General features: G+C 30.3%; 1 protein-coding gene across 1 annotated transcript; it reads right to left on the bottom strand.

The window, feature by feature from the left end:
- Positions 1 to 6,898: 6,898 nt before the first annotated feature.
- Positions 6,899 to 7,622, bottom strand: LOC120068046 (nudix hydrolase 1-like). Its single transcript, XM_039019716.1, has 2 exons — positions 7,412 to 7,622; positions 6,899 to 7,306 (listed from the first exon to the last, which is right to left on the bottom strand). Exons 1-2 carry the CDS (start codon positions 7,569 to 7,571, stop codon positions 7,011 to 7,013), a joined length of 456 nt encoding a protein of 151 aa, XP_038875644.1. The 5' UTR covers positions 7,572 to 7,622; the 3' UTR covers positions 6,899 to 7,010.
- Between the last annotated feature and the right edge of the window lie 10,983 nt (positions 7,623 to 18,605).

Consider the following 18,605-nt stretch of genomic DNA (forward strand, 5'->3'; position numbering starts at 1 on the left):
CTGATAACACTATTGGATGCAGCCTACTCTGTAGCTGATACAAGTTGTTATAAAGATACTACAAACGAAGTGATCCAGATTCATTCATGTATTGACATGAGGAGTGGGGGCATCCTATGTAATGAGTTTGCATAAGATTAGACCAAGAAATAAGTCATTCTTATTTTATAACGTTGTTTACTATTTAAGACTGACTATTTCGCTTAGATGACCTAGGTAACTCGATCTTAATCCTGAGCTAACTATGAACTTCTGTTTATTTGAAATTATCCTTGGATTTGGATGGGTGAGAGTTCGCTCAATAGTGCCGACTCAATAAGTCTCCCATTTCAGGAGTAAGACCGGGTAGATAGTTGGGAACATAGGGTGCAAGATGGAATTCACGCCTACCCAATTTAGGGATAGGAGAAAGGTTGTTCTCTTAATTAACTGAATCTAGGTCTTGAACAAGGGGCCCCACTCTCTCACTAACCCGAGAGGGAATCGATTTAGTGATTGGATCATAAACCAATTGTTCATTAGAGGATCAGGAGGAACTTAAGGAACAAGACGTAAAATATATCAAATATACTTCCTGATACACAAATGAGGGCAAAATCGTAATAATAAAAAAATCGAAAATCAAGTTTAAATTTTTTGCTATATTTTCAATTTTAGAAAATCATTGCTATCTTTGCAAATATCCTTATGCTTTTTGCTACCATTGTAATTTTCCTAAAAGCAACTATATTTGTACATTGGTTTTATTTTATTTTTTGTTCATTGTTTCAATTTTAAACTTATCTAACACACACAAGATCAGAAACAAAAATTTGTTCCTCATTTTTTATTAGTAATTTAATTTAATTTTTTTGTTTTATCTTTTTATCTTTTGGTTTTTTTAATTTTATACCTTCTCGGCAAACACTCTCTTCTTTACTTTTTCTAATATTAATAATCTAATTGTGAACTCATACATGCTATTTCATAGAAATTATACATACCATTTCACAGAAAAAATGTAATACGAATCAAAATCTGACATGTAGCAACCAAAAACTAATTTAGCCCTTCTCCTCTATTTGAAGCTCGAAAAACTTGAAAAAATTTGGAAAAATATGTAAAAAAAAAACAAAAAAAAAAAAAAAACAAAAAAAAACCTCTAACCTCTCGAGATCTTATTTCAATTTTTGAAAAAAAAAATTGAGCTTCAAATGGAGGATGTTACTTGTACACTAAGTGTTGACATTAGATTTGTTTATCCAGTACACTTTGAGAGAGTTTTTTCATATTATTTTCATCTTTAATGCGGACTGTTCTTGATCCCAAAAAATAGTGATTACAATAGTTTGATCCTCAATCATGGAAAGAATTGAATTTATTCTTCTTCGTGACAAAAGAACATAGTAACAATTTGATTCTAAGTCATGGAAAGAGTCAACATTTTTAGTGAAATATCCAAGAAAAGTTAGAGTGAAGTAGGTCGAATTGTGTTAAATCACTGTAAAAATTTTGATGTTAATTTCTCTATCCTTGTACTACCTTAATTTTGCAATTAGCTTGTCATTATATTTTATTGCATGAAATTAATTGCTATAATTTTGTCTTAAATATTATTGCACATATTTATTATTATGATTGTTAGTTCTTAATGAAATTTATATGTCTATCACCAATCTTGTTGTAAGAGTCAAATAAGGTGCATACAAGTGTTAGTTTTAATTTCTTGGATAAGTTGAGGTGAATTTATTTGCACAAAATATATTGTGTACATATGAATTAAATGTGTATTAATCTATATGCACCCTTTCTAGAGATGTCATACTAATCCTACACATTTATCTACCCTCTTTTACTACTATACCAAAACCCTTTAGTTTGAGAATTGGATTGTGAGAAACTAAGTTCAAGTTTCGGTGATCGACCCGCTCTATTGCAAAATACTTCCAATATTTAGGTCTAGATTGGTTATTCTTATAAACTCCATTGGGTGGTAGAGGGATTTTTCCTCCAACAAAATTTTTTCTATCAAACCGCACAAAAATAAAGCTTATGAATGTAATCTATCGATGATAAGCTCTACTACGGATAGACTAATAATTCTCATTTTAAAAAAAATTATCTAGCTATTAAACATAAGTATTTGAAGTAAATTGCATGTACTTAGTCTTTTACGTAGCAAAATCAAGCTCAATTTAGCAAAAGTCCATTGATTGAGATTTATGTGACTTATCTATGAAAAAAGTTGGAACCAGGAAAGACGCTCTTTAATTTCTGTGTTTATCCAAAAAAAAAATCCATAGATTGTTGTTGGTGTTCTCATCAAGTAGGCAGTATCAAAGCACGTAATAGAGATAGAAACGGTTTGGTTCAGTTTGGTATGGTGGTCAAATCGAACCAAATCGAATTTTCTAATATGTGAAATCGAACTGAATCGATTTATTGATTCAAACTAAACCATATGCGGTTCGGTTCAATTTCAAATTCAATTTTAGTATTTTCAAAAAATCTATATTATATTTGTTTTATTAAAAAATGGTTCGGTTTTAAATTCATTTTTGTTCTTTAAATTAAAAACGGTTCGATTTTAAATTTGGTTTTACTCTTTTTTTAAATATATAAATAAATAAATAGATAGATAGATAGATAGATAGATAGATATTAGTTAAAAACAGTTCGGTTCGGTTTCAAATTCAATTTTCGAAATTGAAACTGAACTAAACTGAATGAATTTGGTTTCAATTTATTTTCAAATTGGACCAAACCCCATTTTTCGGTTTCACAATTTTTAGTTCGGTTCGGTTTTTGCGGTTTGAATGGCCAGCCCTAGTGCATAAAAAGGAAATTTTGAAGATTTTATTTTAGTCAATTTTTAGTGATCCTCTACTTAATTATCAGTAAATTAGGGTGTTTCCTTTGCATCTCATCTATAGTAGCAGCCCTAGACCTTTGATGTCTATAAATAGACACCAAAAAGCTCTTCAATGGGCCTTTTGATTCATGAGAATAAGATGTGAGAATAGGAAATGATATTTTATAATCATGTTTGGAATGATAATATCTAATTCCAAAATATTTCATATTCCCACCCATGGAGATTTTTCATAACCACCCAAATAAGTGAATTTTCTCTAGGGGTATTCAAAAAATCCGATAACCCGACCAACCCGGACTAACCAACCCAAATCGTAAAGGTTGGGTTGGGTTAGAAATTATTAAAATTTTAAATTTCGGGTCGGGTCTCGGGTTAATTATTATTAGGGTCGGGTTGACCTAACCCGACCCACATATATATATATATATAAGAAATGAAAGTGAAACCCTCAGTGACTTCCAACCTCACGCATCCGCATATATATACATATATATATATTAAAAAAAACAAAAAATGAACCGATAGGTTCATTATTAGCCAATCCGAATTTTTGGGTTGGTCCACAAAATTCTTCCAACCCGGCCCATGTACATCCCTAGTTTTCTCCATTTCCAATGGTTTCTCTCTCTTACTTTTTATCTTTTCATTTTATTTGTTTTACTTATTTTTTTGTTTAATTTACTTAATTTTTATAAATATGTTAAAATTAAATTTATAATTGAGATATTAATTTTATTAATAATAATGTTAATATAATAATTTATTCTATTATTATGAATTAATATAAAAAAAAACCATAATCTTTTAAATATATATATATATGAATAACCATAATTATATTTCCTTAAATCTCTTTTTATTGGTAATATATATTGATATCATAAATTATTTATTAGAATTATTAGTTAGTCTTTAAAAAAATAATGATTAATTAAATAATAATAATAATAAAGTTAATTTTTCAATTAAATAATCCTGTACACTTGTACTTCTAGTTTTAATCTATAATTATAGTTATTTTTTAAAATTAAAAATTGTTTGATGATTTAAAATCAATTAATTTATATCAACTTCTTTTGTATATACATAAGGCTTATAATTGATAATAAACAATTAGGTAGTTAACTCTTCAATTAACAAAATTACAAAGAAAAAAATAGATATTTAAATTAATTACCAATATTTTTTAATAAAAAAATTGATAATATAAATGTGCAATATAAAAAATATAATTGATGATAAATATATTAAGTCGAAGGGTGAGTGGATAAATTTAATTAAATTTAAATAGCTTAAAATTAATTTAATAACTTAAGGGTGTTTTTAAATATAGAAAAATGAATCAAAATATTTACAAAATATAGCAAAATTTTATAACTATCAATTATAGATGTTGATAGACACCGATAGACTTCTATCAGTATCTATTAGTGATATTAATAGACACTAATAGAAGTCTATCAGTGTCTATCAATGTCTATCATTGATAGTTATAAAATTTTGTTATATCTTGTAAATTTTTTCAATCGTTTTATCATTTGAAATAATTTTTCATAACTTAATGTAATAAAAATAAATTAACAAATAAATATTAATTATTGAAATTAATTTTTATTAATTTTATATTTTATCATTGTATAAAATAGAGTACATTCTCAGACATTCTATTCTCATTCTCATATATAACCAAACACAGTTTGATTCCTAGATATCTTATTCTCATCTTATTCTCTAATATACTTTAGATATCTATAAAATCTTGAACCAAACTACCTAAAAAATTAGCACTTTTGGCACATTTTTTGGGCGATTCTTCTTTAAGTTTTAGTTTTTTTTTTCTTTTTGTATTTTTCAGTTTTCCATAACTTGTATTTATTCAAGTACTATTTTAGTTTCAATTTAATTTTTCCAAGTAGCTTAGTTCTCGTATCTTTAATTCATTTTACACTCGTTTTCATAATATAATAGTCTTGGTTTCATTTATTTGTTTCTTATTTTTTTCATTACGTTCATCTTTTTCATTATGCAATTTTATTCATAGAAACTTTTTTATTTGTTTCTTGTCTAAGGAGCTAAGCCTTTATTTGAGATTCAAATATGTGAAGCCGTAACAAACAAAAAAAAAAGATTAATATGTGAAATAAAGTAATTTAGCTCAATTCATAGTTTAGTTTGGTTTTATTGACTTTTTATTTTATCATTTTTAGTCTAGATTGATTAGGTGAAATTTGATTTTCATAAAAGTTATTTAAAAAAAGAGTTAGAAATAGGACTTTGCTTTTAACCTACTAAACATATCGCAAAGTTTACATTAGTCATTGACATATAGGTTTAATAGCTTAGCTCTCTAAAAATAATTCATAAAAAAGATCGAATATAGATGTTGAATCTGGTTCACCATGTATTTAAATTGAGCTAACGTTACAAAATTACATATTTGGCTACTCTACTTTCATGTGGACATGAGCAAAGTTGAATCTCTATTCTTCTCGTCATTCTATCTTTCAAAATTGCAATTTTGAGAAAAATCTGAGACAAAACTTGAGCAAATTTTTTAAATGTCAAACTATTTACAGAAATAGTAAAATAAACACTAATAGATATTGATAGACTTCTATCAATATTTATAAGTGATAGATTTCTATTAGTTTCTATCACTGATAGACTTCTCTCAACCTCTATCAATCTCTATGAAAGAAGATTAAAATTTTGTTATTTTATGTAAATAGTTTCTCTTATTTTTCTATTTTTGAAAATACTTTTTTTTTCTGGAAATATGGTTAAAAATCGTTCCCTTAAGAGATGTTACTACATGGACAGTGTTCACTTGCACTAGATTGAAGACTTTCAGTTTTTAAAGGTTTTCAATTAGACAACAGGTCTTCAATTGAGCAAGTGCACACATCTTTATTGAATTCAATCAAAATATATATAGTCTATCATTCAAAGTCTATCACTGATAAACTATTGAAGCCTATTATCGGTAGACTTCAATCAAGATGTTGTAATCTATCAATGATACAATCTTCTAATGCTTGATTTGCAGTTGTATTAGCTAAATCTCTTTTCAGGTTCTAGATTCACTCCTTTGATATACAAGCCCAATGTTTTATCTTAATTACACATTATCTTGAGAGGGTCTTGAGAGAGGACATTAGAGGTACAGATAAACTTGTTCTTGATATTTAAGACAGTTGTTATCAGTTACTGTATTCATAGATGGTCACTAAAAAGACTACTGCCCTTTTGATCATATTAAAGAGAAACATATTCAGTTTGTGATTATTTTTTCTTCTTTCTGTACTCTGTTCTTTGAGAATTTGATATTTTGCCCTCAAAATGTGCACACCAGGATGCTGAGAATGCTTGTGATCAGGACAGCGGCTACGTCACTTACAATAAGGACTAGGCAGCACGGCCATGTTTGCTAGATTGGCAATGATACTGTGTGAATGTGTTTGCATCCAAAGAGTTGGGGTAACAAATAACTTATTTAGAAAAAAACTTCACACTACTATCACAAGAATACGGAAAAATAACAGAGAGATTTAAAAGAAAGCAATAAAACTGGGAACGCAAGAATTAACGTTAAAAAATTTCAAATCAGAGAAAAAATTATGAACCAGGAAAATTCGATTATGTGAAAAATTATTACAATCACATAGAAATCACTTTTTGACCCCAATTACAAAAGCATTCTCTCCACTCACACAACGGAGTTAGTAGACTTAAATACTTCAAATTGGGATGATTTAAAATCAAATGCATAAATGAACCTTTACTTTCTTGAACCTTTCCAATGTGAGATAATTATACTTCTAATATTTTGCCAAAATCCAACCTAACCATGAAAATATGCCTGGACACAAATTTTTCATAATAAAAATCAAGAAAAACTCAAGAACTGACAACTTCTTTGCCAAAATGAAAATCCATTAGAAATAAATGAAGAACCAATTAAAAAGGCAAATGACTTTTGATTTCTAACAGAGATAACTTGAAACAAAACTTATCCAAATTAAGGTTACACAATCCCACTCAATAAGCCCCCAAAACATTCTTCTTCATCAAGCAGACACTTAACAAAAGATAAAGCAACAGAAGGATTAACACATCAGATTCATCATTTATGTGTGTACAATGTTAAGAACACCAATCAAACAGGAAATGGATTAAACCCACTTTTTACCATCTTCTCCAAAGGCCAAAACAGAGGATTTGGAAGGTGATCCCAGTCGTACCAATCCCAGCCGCCGCACTTGCTTGGCTCCAGATTTTGTGGAAGTTGCAATGGATCCGACAAAACAGCTCGCATAAAAATGGTAACATAATGGGAAGGCTTTGGATCATTCAAAAAGGGGTTGTTTGTCACAGTCAAAAACTCTGTTTTCTCAATGTCTAACCCTGTTTCTTCCTTCACTTCTCTCACAGCACATTCATCAAACGCCTCGCCTGCAATATCCAACCATAAAACATTAAACGAAGTTTCCCTTTGTTTCACATAGCAGTAAGGGAGAGAAATGAAAGTAGAATCAAGAGGGAAAGAAAGAGATGTACCGAACTCGAGGTGGCCGCCGGGGAGTGCGAAGGTGGAGTGGCTGGAGTCACCGGTGGAGGAAAGCCTTCGACCCAATAGCACTGAGTTCCCTTTCAAAATGTAAACCACCACTGCAACTCTAGGCACCGGCGCCGCCGTATCCGCCACGCTCTTCTCCATTTTGCTCCGCTCGGCCTCCACAAGTAGTGTCGCCTCGATCCCCAACCTTCTAACGGCGGCGACTTGAAAATGCCTCCGGTGTTTTCTTTTTATTTATGGGCGGGAAAAGTGGGTCCCACTTTGACCGTGAGTCAGCAGTGGTAATAATAAAGAAGGGTAAAACGTGGAGTAATGTAATTGTTTAATTTTTTTACTTTTTATATCGTTCTCTCAAAAATTAAGAATTAATCAATTAAAAATAATCTTTTTAAATATTTAAACTTTTATAACAAAAAAAAATTTCAAATATAGAAGCATTTTTTGAATTTTTACTATAAGGGATAAATTTTTTTAAAACTTTTTTTATTTATAAAAATTTTCCTTAAAAAATTATATTGTATGGCTTGGGCAGCACGCTAACAAGCAGGTCATTGTAGAAAGGATGTTGTCAAAGAAATATAAGGATACGATAAGATACGACGATATGCTACATTGAAAATCTAATTTAGTTACCGTTACGATTTTTTTCTTTTTACCTTTTTTCGTTTTTATTATTTTGTTATTTTATATTTAATCTATTGTGTTTTGGATTACTAGATTTAAGTAAATTTTTAAATAAAATAGGTTGTGGTCTGAGATTTTCAAGTTGTTGAACTTAAATTTGAAAAAGAAAAAAAAAACACAATGTATATCCTTCACGTATTTAGAAGGGGATATACGTATTTGAAAATTAAAAAAATAAGATACTTCAAATCACGTTATTATACATGTGTCAGCCACGTATGTAGACGTATATGTATCAAATATATATTTGATATCAATTCTCTATATAATTAGAAGTATTTGTACTTCTTAAGATGTTGATATTGATAATGCTACAATATTAAAAAGTAATGTATCTTATGTGGTTTAATTAATTTATAGAATTTGGATTCCTATCCCACATTAGAAAATGTGTATTAAAACCCCACGGTTTGTTTGTTGGGTTGGCATGAGTTAAAGAGTCCAAGCCCATGGTTTGTTCGTTGGATTTAGAGGTGATTTGAAATTAGGCTAATTGCATAAATAGAATTCAAGTTCAAAATAATAGAATATATAGTATAAGGATAAAATAATTACATATATAGATCAAAAAATGGTAAAAGACTAAAAAACTCATGTCTAGCCACCATTTTATTCACTTTTTTTCCGTTTTCTCAAATTAAAAACTATTAAATTGCTAAATTGCTACACATTATGGTCATTCAATATTTAAAATTCAAATTTTAAATACAAAAATACTTCAACGGATATAATAGTAACTTGAAATATGGCTTAGAGCTCGAATGGGTTTCGTTATAGATAAAGTTGATATTTTTTAGGATTTATGACATTTTTTAAAATACAGGCTTCCAATAGTATATTCTTGTAGTTAACGTTTTATATTTCTCTCGCCTCTACTTTCAAGTCAATCTATTCACTTCTCATCTTTCATCTTTCTCTTCTTGTTCGATGTTTTATCGTAACTATTTTTAAAATGAATATATTTTTTTTTCTTTTAACATCCAATTATTTTAATTTTCTAGCTTTTATATCTCTCTTGTTTCTCTACTCTTTCTTTTCATTCATTTTTTTCATATTTTTTATTTTCATCAACAAGTTTTTAGTTATTCTTAAATTTTAAAATCTCCATTATTTTTGTCAATAAATTAATAAGATATTCATATTGACCATTAATTTTCAAAGAAGAAAAAATTCTCCATCTCTTTTTAATTTCTCTCTTTTTTTAGATTTTATGTGTGTGATTGGCTAACGTGAAACACATTGATTTTTAAAGGAAACAAAGTATATTATTAAATTGAATAAATGTGGATATGCTCGATTTTCTTTTCTAAACATTCAATTACAAGTCGACACAAATATAGATATTATATTGTGAAGTTAATTATTGATAGTTGAAATTTTTTATAATTATTTTTTATTTTTTATTTTTTATTTTGTTTAAAATTGTGTTAAATATTGTAAGCTCTTTATAATGGTTCTATATTTATTTCAATCCATGTTATATATTTTATTATATTATGTGTAATAAATTTAATTTCACTAAAAAAAAAAAAAGAATCGAGACATATACATAGTTATTAAACAATTTATTTTTCTTTTTTTCTTTTTTCTATGAAACAAATTAGAAATAGTTATATTAAATATATTTCTAGTTCTAGTTCTTAAAAAAATAAGAACAACTAATAAGAAATAGGAAACGAAAATATTATCAAATAAATCATAAGTAATAAATTTCTAAGGTAAAAAGTTCAAAGTGATAAAAATGTTTAATCATTACAAAACATATTGATTGCCCCCAAATATTTCAACCTTGAATATAAGTTACGATTGGAAGTTAAAATCAAGATTTTCTAATTAAAAAGAAAAAGTTACATAGTTAGTAGGATAAAAGTTAGAAATGGATATCAAGGTTTTTTTTTTAATTTAAAAGATTAGTGCAAGTAATGAAATTGAAAGTTATATAATATCACAAAACTCAGGAAACATGAAGGAGAAGAAAATTAAAAAGAAAAAAGGGTCTATAATAGTAAAATAATAAAATAATAAAAAAAAATCAGCTAAATCAAGTTCAGCATAACCCAATCTTGCAATCTAAATACATGCATCAGAAACCTAACAAATCCAACATTGCAATCTCCAAATGTAGGTTTTAATATTTCCAGTAATCTTGATTCCAGGTGACAAACCTCATGGTAATCAGATTTTCAATAATTCTGATTTCAAACGAGTGATTGAAACTTCCCTTTAGTAACTACAAAACCATGATAGATGTGAAAGATAGGAATTTGTGTACAAATTATAGTGCCACATGGGCTCATGCATAAATAAACTTTGGGTTAGTTTTGTTACATTTTGTGTGTTGGTAATATTTGTTTAAATTCAGCTGATGTCTTTTAGAATGTCTCTACATTTGACCTTATTGGCTTAAGGTTATCATATGGAAATATCGTCTCTGCAAAATATTTTCCTTATATGGATCATTCTGTCTAGTGTATTCTTGTAGATCTTTTCCTTCTCCGTATGCAAATATTGTTGGAAATTAGGGTTGGTCTTCTTTGCGTCCGTTGCAGTATATAAAGGTACTTAGTCTTTATTTAAAGGTTGGTCGTTTTGATAAAAACAATTTAAAAGTCATTTGTCTTCTGAAGATTCTTTCATTACAAGTGTTTATTTTGTCAATCCTTGAAGTCACTGAAGATTGTGTTGCTATAAGGTTGGAGACATACTCCAAGCCGGTTGTGTGCTTCATTATTATACTACTTGAGAAATGATTCTCAAACTTAAGGGGAGCCTAAGATAATCAACTGAAGTGTTTTTTACTTGAAAGGGAAACATAAGCTACAAGTGAGAGGGAGTTTCACATCTTGAGGGGAACTCAAGTCTTGCCGATAGGGAGTCTCTGTCTTAAGGGTAGCTTGAGACATTCGTCACTAATATCATTACTTGAAGGAGCCAAAGTCTCCAAGAGAAGGAGTATCTCATCTAGGGGGATCCTAAGTATATGGTTGAGTGGTTGAGCTCTACAAAGTGTTGGATTTTATGTCCTAAAACTCGTGGTTTGTAAACATTAGAACTTATTTTGAGAATTCAATAAAGTTGTTGTTAAATATATTGTGTTTTAGAAATCCAATAAACCTAAGTCCCTTGACTATTATATGAGTACTTGAACTACAAGTGGATCAAGTTCGAGTAAATAGTCAAAATGATCTATAGTATATGAATAAGGTTGGGTACCTTATTTTGGTAACACTATTGGATACGGCCTACTCTATAGTTATTACAAAGAGTTGTATAGTGCTACATACAAAGTGATCCTAATTCGTGGATGTTTAGACATGAGGAGTGGGGGTGTCCCGTGCAAATGAGTTTTGTGCAAGATCGGACCACGAAACCTATCACTCTTACTTTATAACGCTATTTACTGTTTAAGACTAACTATTTCAAAGCGATGACCTAGGTAACTTAACCTAAATTCTGAGTTAACTATGAACTCCTATTTGTTCAGGATTATCCTTTGATCTGCAAACAGTGAGAGTAGACCAATTGTCTCTGCTCAATAAGCTTACCATTTTGGGAATAATACTAAATGAATAGCTGAGAACATAGGGTGCAAGAGGAAATTCACGCCTACCCGATTAGGGTTAGTAGAGAGGTTGCCTTCAAGTGCTAATTTTGGGTCTTAAACAAGAGGCCTCACCCACTCATTGGCCTGAAAGGGATTCGATTTGTTGATTGGATCACAAATCAATTGTTCATTAAGAAATCAATGGAACTTAAGGAACAAGAGGTAATTTCGGAATAAAACAGAGACTCGACCCAACCATTATTACGAGCAACCTGTGAAGGGTTAACTTACTAATCATGGCTATATCGAATGGACATAATATATCTAGTGAGGGGAGTTCAGCTATGGGCTTTAGTGAAATCACCCATTAGTTAACGAATGGGGGTTAGATCGGTTTAATGAGTTTAGCCGATTAATCTCGGATCTTTGGAGCCCATGATCTGTAGGTCCGCGAGGTCCCCCTACTAGCTCGTAAATGGATAAGCTCTAGAATGCGTGATAAGTTAATTTGAAGTGTTCAAATTAGAATTAAATGAATTTGAAAAAATAATATGTAAATATGATTTAAATATTTGAAGATGGGATTGTGTTAAAAATTAATTTAATATTTGATGTTAAATTAATTAGAATTATTTAAATTGTTTAAATAATTATTTAAACAATTTAAAAATAATTTATTTAAACAATTTAAATAATTATTTTAAACAATTTTAAATAATTATTTAAACAATTTAAATAATTATTTAAACAATTTAAATAATTATTTAAACAATTAATAATATTTTCAGTTTTATTAAATAAAATTGATTTTTGAAATCAATTTTGATAAAATTGAAAAAGAAAAGAAAAACACAAAGTTGGAAATTTTGATTTTCCATTTACTCCATGAACTAGCTCGCCAACAACCCACTTTAACTCTTCATTAACTCCAAGCATGAGGTGCATCTCATGCAGCAAGCTTCTTTGCATGAATGTCTGCAATATATAGAAGATCTTGGAGTGTTTTGAAAGAAGTGCAACCGAACAAAAATTTTGAGAAAAATTTGAGAGAAGAAGGGTGTTCTTCTACATGGTTGCTGCTGTGAGCTTCTCCAAATTCTCTTAATTCCAGCTTATTTTGAGTTCCACTACTCAATCTTGAGCTCCAAGAGGATAGTAGAGAAGATCTTGGGGTGGTCTACAACAAGATCCTGTGGAGATTTGCAGCTGAATCGAAGCTTAGAGGAAGTTCTTCAAAGGTATGTCATGTAACCCATTTTTTTCTGTTGAAACATGTTTTCTTTTCTGCCAAAATTAATGAATTAGAGTGCTTATGGATCCTGGTTTCTTCCGCTGCACATTGGTACCTTCCAACACAAAGGTCATTGTATTAGAATTGTCAATACAGATAAGTACTATGTTGTAATTGCTTGATGTTTATTCACCATCCGATAACTGTCAGGCACTCCACTAAAGACCGACAGCTGCACTCTTCGCACTACAGATACATTTCTATGTCTATTGGATATAACCAATCAACAGTACGATGACCCTTCACAAATTGCTCCTAAGTACAGTTAGGCCAAATTACCATTTTTACCCCTGTAGTTACATCTAACTCCTTAAGTACCATTGATTCCTCTAATGAATAATACATCATAGTCCTACTATGACTAAACCCTTCTCGAGCCAAGAGAGGGTGTGGTACCACATTGTTCAAGACCCAAAATCGCCCTTAAAGGAGCAATTTATTTACTTACCCTACTTCGGGGAAGGAGTGAATTCCATCTTGTTTAACTATGTTCCCAACTCCCCAATCAAACGAATCCCCAAAATGGTAGGCTTGTGATCTGGCCACTCTCACTCATACAAATCAAAGGACCGCCCTCATAGGTAGGAGTTCACAACTCACTCAGGATTTAAGTCATGTTATCTATGGTTATCCTGGTTAAATGTAAGTCTCTATTATGAACGACGTTATATAATGAAACTAAACATTTCGTGGTTCGATCTTATACAAACTTCTTTGTATAGAATATCCCCGCTCGAATGTCTAATACATTAATGATCAAGATCAGATCATTTGTAGTACTTTACAACAATTGTAACACCTACAAAGGGGACCATATTCTTAGTGTCACCAGGATAAAGTACCCAACCTTATCCATCTACTATAAACCATTTAAGTTATCACTTAAACATGATCCACCTGTATGTCTCCACATACATGTTTAAGTTACAAAGATAACATTAGATGTTAGTTTATTAATTTATGGTTAACGCAACTAAAATATCACATATTTTATAGACAATGAACAAAATATCAAATATTTTATTAATAACATAAAGAGTTTGTTCAACAATGTTTACAAACTATAGAACCCTACGAGATTTAGGGCATCAACCCTAACAATTTCTCACTTGACCTAAAGCTAGTGAGATGTACAATATAATCAAAATACAAAGTACACAAATAATAAACTAGGGCATAACACGCGCCCAGTACAATATCTCCCACTTACCCTAGTCCAAAGGTGGTCTGTTCCATAGATCCATACTATGCAAGTGACTCTCAAACACTATAGCCGTGAGGGCCTTTGTAAACAGATCAGCAACATTGTGCTCTGAAGCTATCTTCATGATAATCACGTCCCCTCGATGCACAATCTCTCAGATGAGATGATACTTTCGCTCTATATGTTTTCCCCGCTTATGACTCATAGGCTCTCGAAAATTAGCCACAACACCACTATTATCACAATAAAGTGTGATGGGCTTTGACATGTCTGGAACAACTTCCAAATTAGTCAAGAATTTACTGAGTCAAATGGATTCCTTGGCAACTTCACAAGCCATTACATACTCAGCCTCCATGGTGGAGTCAGTGCCTGCTTGGTGCTTCACCATACCACTGTCCCTCAGTGAACACTAATCCTGATGTGGATTTCCTAGAATCCTTAACAGTCTGAAAATCATAGTCTATGTATCCCGTAAGGATTAAATCCTTAGAACCATAAACAGGCATGCAGTCCCTCGTACTCCATAGATACTTGAGAATGTTCTTAATGGTTGTCCAGTGATAATCCTGGATTAGATTGATATCTACTGACTATCTCCACTACATACCAGATGTTAGGTCTAGTACATAACATCACATACATCAAGCTGCCCACAGCAGATGCATAGCGGATTCGTCTCATCTTCTCAACCTCCTGAGGTGTTTTAGGACACTGTTCCTTAGACAATGTAACTCCATGCTTGAAAGGCAATAAGCCCTCTTGGAGTTCTGCATCGAATATTTGACCAGTATCTTGTCAATATACAACGCCTGAGACGGTGCTAGCATTTTGTTCTTTCGATCTCAAAAGATATGAATACCCAGAAAAATTGAGCTTCTCCCAAATCTTTCATTTACAATTAGGTCGCTAGACAGTTCTTAACTATAGTCAGTAAACCTACATCATTCCCAATAAGTAGGATATCATCTACATACAACGCTTGAAAAACTACTGAACTGTTGATGATCTTCTTGTAGATACAAGGCTCATCAACGTTTTGATCAAAGCCATAAGATTTGATCGCAGTATCAAACCTTATGTTCCAAGTTTGAGATACTTGTTTCAGTCCATAAATGGACCGATTAAGCTTGCAAATATTTTGCTCTTGACCTTGGATTATAAATCTCTCGGGCTGCAACATATAAATGGTATCCTCAAGATTGCCATTCAGAAAAGCAGTCTTGACATCCATTTTCCATATCTCATAGTTATAATATGAGGCAATGGACAGGAGGATCCGAATAGACTTCAGCATGGCAATAGACGAGAAAGTCTCCTCATAGTCGACTCCCTCTATCTAGGTATAACCCTTTGCCACCAGTCTAGCCTTGAAGGTTTGCACCTTCCCATCAACACCCCGTTTTCTCTTGTAGGTCCATTTGCAACCTATAGGTTTAACCCTGTTAGGTTGATCTATAAGATCCCATACTGAATTGAAGTATATAGACTTCATTTCGACATCCATGATTTTGATCCATTCATCTCTGTCAACATCCTCAATTACCTTCTTGTAAGACAATACATCGAGTTCCTCTGAATTCCTAAACTAAGAAACCAAAATCTTACCTTCCCATGGAGGATAATAAGTTACAATCTGGCATTACTCGATTAACTACTAAAGAAACGCCCAAAATACAAAGTAGAAGAGAGAAAAGAAGGGAAAATCGGCTGGAGGCTAAAGGTGGGTATCCTTTTTTTTTTTTTTTACCTAAAGGGAAGATCATATATATATAAGGCAGGGTCGCAGCATTACAACGCTACATGATACAGCGTTACAATGCTGCCTTGCGCACGCGTCCGTCAAAATGTTCACAACGTTGCAATGCTGTGCAATGCTGCCTTGTTTTGTCCAATACAGGCAGCTACTGCCTTATAGCATTATGCAACACTCCGTCTAGGGATGTTTTGTCCATTCACGTCCCTTTGAAGCCTGGTTGCTCAAATTAGCTCCTAATTGCTCCAAATTAACCCCAAATAGCTCGTAACAACCGATTCTACCTCTAAGATGCTTAATACCTACAAAATCATCAAATAAACACATTAACCATAGTAATGACCTAGAATTAAGCAGAAAAAATAGCACATTTTTTGTGCTATCAATGTTGATACATTATTATGTAAAGTTTAATGAGAGAGATAAATGTTTGAATATGATTCAAATATTTATTATATGAATGAGATTCATATAAAAACTATATGTTAAAATTAATATGAATATGATTCATGTTAAAACTATATAGTTTGATGTGAGAGATTATAACTTGAATATGATTCAAATTTTAATTATATGAATGTGATGCATATAAAAACTATAAGTTATAATTAATATGAATATGATTCATATTAAAACTATAGGTTATATGAGATGATATAAATTATAGGTTATATTATATGTGATATAATTTAAACTATAGGTTATATATTATATATGATATAATTTAAACTACAGGTTATATATTACATATGATATAATATATAATTGGTTTTAATTATATTGATTGTAATATAATTAATGTTTGAAACAACTCATTAGGAGTATTTTCCATTGTAGAGGGGGAGTTATCTCATAAGTCCCCCATCTCTCATATAGGAAGAAACGACAAAGGGGAAGGGTGTGTATGGTTAATGTGAAACCGTGAAGAGAAAAAAAAATTCTCTCTGCATTTTTAGATAATCTTTTTTCTCTGTCAAGTTCCCTCTCAAGAATACTCATTTTTCCTTTAACCAAAAGACAAACCCACCACTCTGTTGTGATTCTCACATTGAGAATAACAAGGTAATTTTTGTGGTGGTATGTTTCTTGGAAAGGTTGTTGTGTTCGTGCTTGAAGTGCTCGAGAAGAGAAGAAGAGATCGTGACCACCGGAGGGGAATACGAGAAGATTGAGTATTTTAAAGGGTAACTTTTCTGATCTTCCCCTTCCTCCCGGTTTTGTACGGCATGCTTTACATATTGTTTATCCTTTCTATATTGTGTTTTCTCTGTTTAAGTTCTTCCAAAAACAAATTCACCGGTACAAGCGATCGTTTGCTTCCACTATGGGAATACAATTCTTTTCAGCTTATACAATTAACTTATATACTAGTGTTGATACATTTGATAATAATGCACTCATTTATACTATTAATGTATTGTTAACAAACTTGATAATGATGCACATATTTATAATGCTAAAATACTTGATTAATATATTGTTGATATGCTAGATAATGAATACACTGGTTTATATTTTTTTTATATACTTGATATAAAATATATGAAGTTCAGATTTTAGAAAACAATTTCTTTCCATTCACATGCTAATTTCTTCTCTCTTTCAATTTTGTTCATTAATTTTACATTGTTATTTCAACTTAATTCTCAACCAAAACAAAAATTCAATTAAAAAAAAAAGTGTAAAGGGGTGAGAAAGAAAATAATGCAAACCTGACTTTGTGAGGAGGTATGGGAAGTAATCTCCTTGAAGAAGCCGATCCAGAAGAGAAAATGAAGGAGAAAATTTAGGAAGAGAGGTGCTAATCTGCAACTGTTAGAAGGGTAAAATTGGATTATAGAAAAAACGAAAACTAGGAATGGAATATTTTGCTATATTTGCAAAATAAAAAACCTGAAAGATACACTTGGAATTTTTCTAATCTATTTTGCCACCTATTGCAATTTTCTAAAATTTAACATAACCTAAAATAAAATGAAATTCAAAATAGAGGAAAAAATAATATTTAAATATTATAATTTATAACCTTATAAATATATTAAAATTCAAGAATTTCAACCTCAGTTTCAAAAAGTACCATAGGATCTGTTTGGTAGAGATTCTGAAAATAGAAATTTAAAAACAATGGATTAAATGAAAATACAGTTATATTTTATATTTTTAGATATGTGTTTGATAGTAGATTTCATAAATTAAATTATAATCTAAATAATTGTAAACTAATTGTAGTTACCCACGAAATATTAGTTGACAATAAATTATTTATTAATTTATTTATGAACATCTTTTATGTTAAAAAAATTATATAATTATTGTTTTGTAATATTATATAATTTATAGGAAAATCTGAAATTTTGGTCCCTATGATGTGGAGTAAGTTAAATTTTAAGTTCTTATGGTTTATAATTAGAATTTACCCCTTATGGTTTGATGAAAACTTCATAATAAATAGTCGCTAAGGTAAGACTATTTAAGAGGATTTAACAAACCATATGGACTATTAAACCATAGGAACTAACTTTTAACATTATCCAAACTTGGAATTTAATCTAATTTAATTAAAATACATATTTTAATTTTTAAAAAACTGAATTAGATTTATAACACGACATACTATATTTCAAAATGTTTTTATATTTATTTGATATAATTTTACATTTTAAATTTTAAAATTCAAATTTTGGATACAAAGAAAA

Source organism: Benincasa hispida, chromosome 12 (assembly GCF_009727055.1).
Source record: "Benincasa hispida cultivar B227 chromosome 12, ASM972705v1, whole genome shotgun sequence".
Taxonomy (NCBI): domain Eukaryota; kingdom Viridiplantae; phylum Streptophyta; class Magnoliopsida; order Cucurbitales; family Cucurbitaceae; genus Benincasa; species Benincasa hispida.

What these genes read in the sequence shown, in the direction of transcription:
- LOC120068046 (XM_039019716.1), bottom strand. Translation starts at nt 7,571, where the DNA reads ATGGAGAAGAGCGTGGCGGATACGGCGGCGCCGGTGCCTAGAGTTGCA. An exon ending in CGGCGGCCACCTCGAGTTCG is followed by an intron (nt 7,307 to 7,411) that starts GTACATCTCTTT and finishes TGGATATTGCAG; the next exon opens with GCGAGGCGTTTGATGAATGT.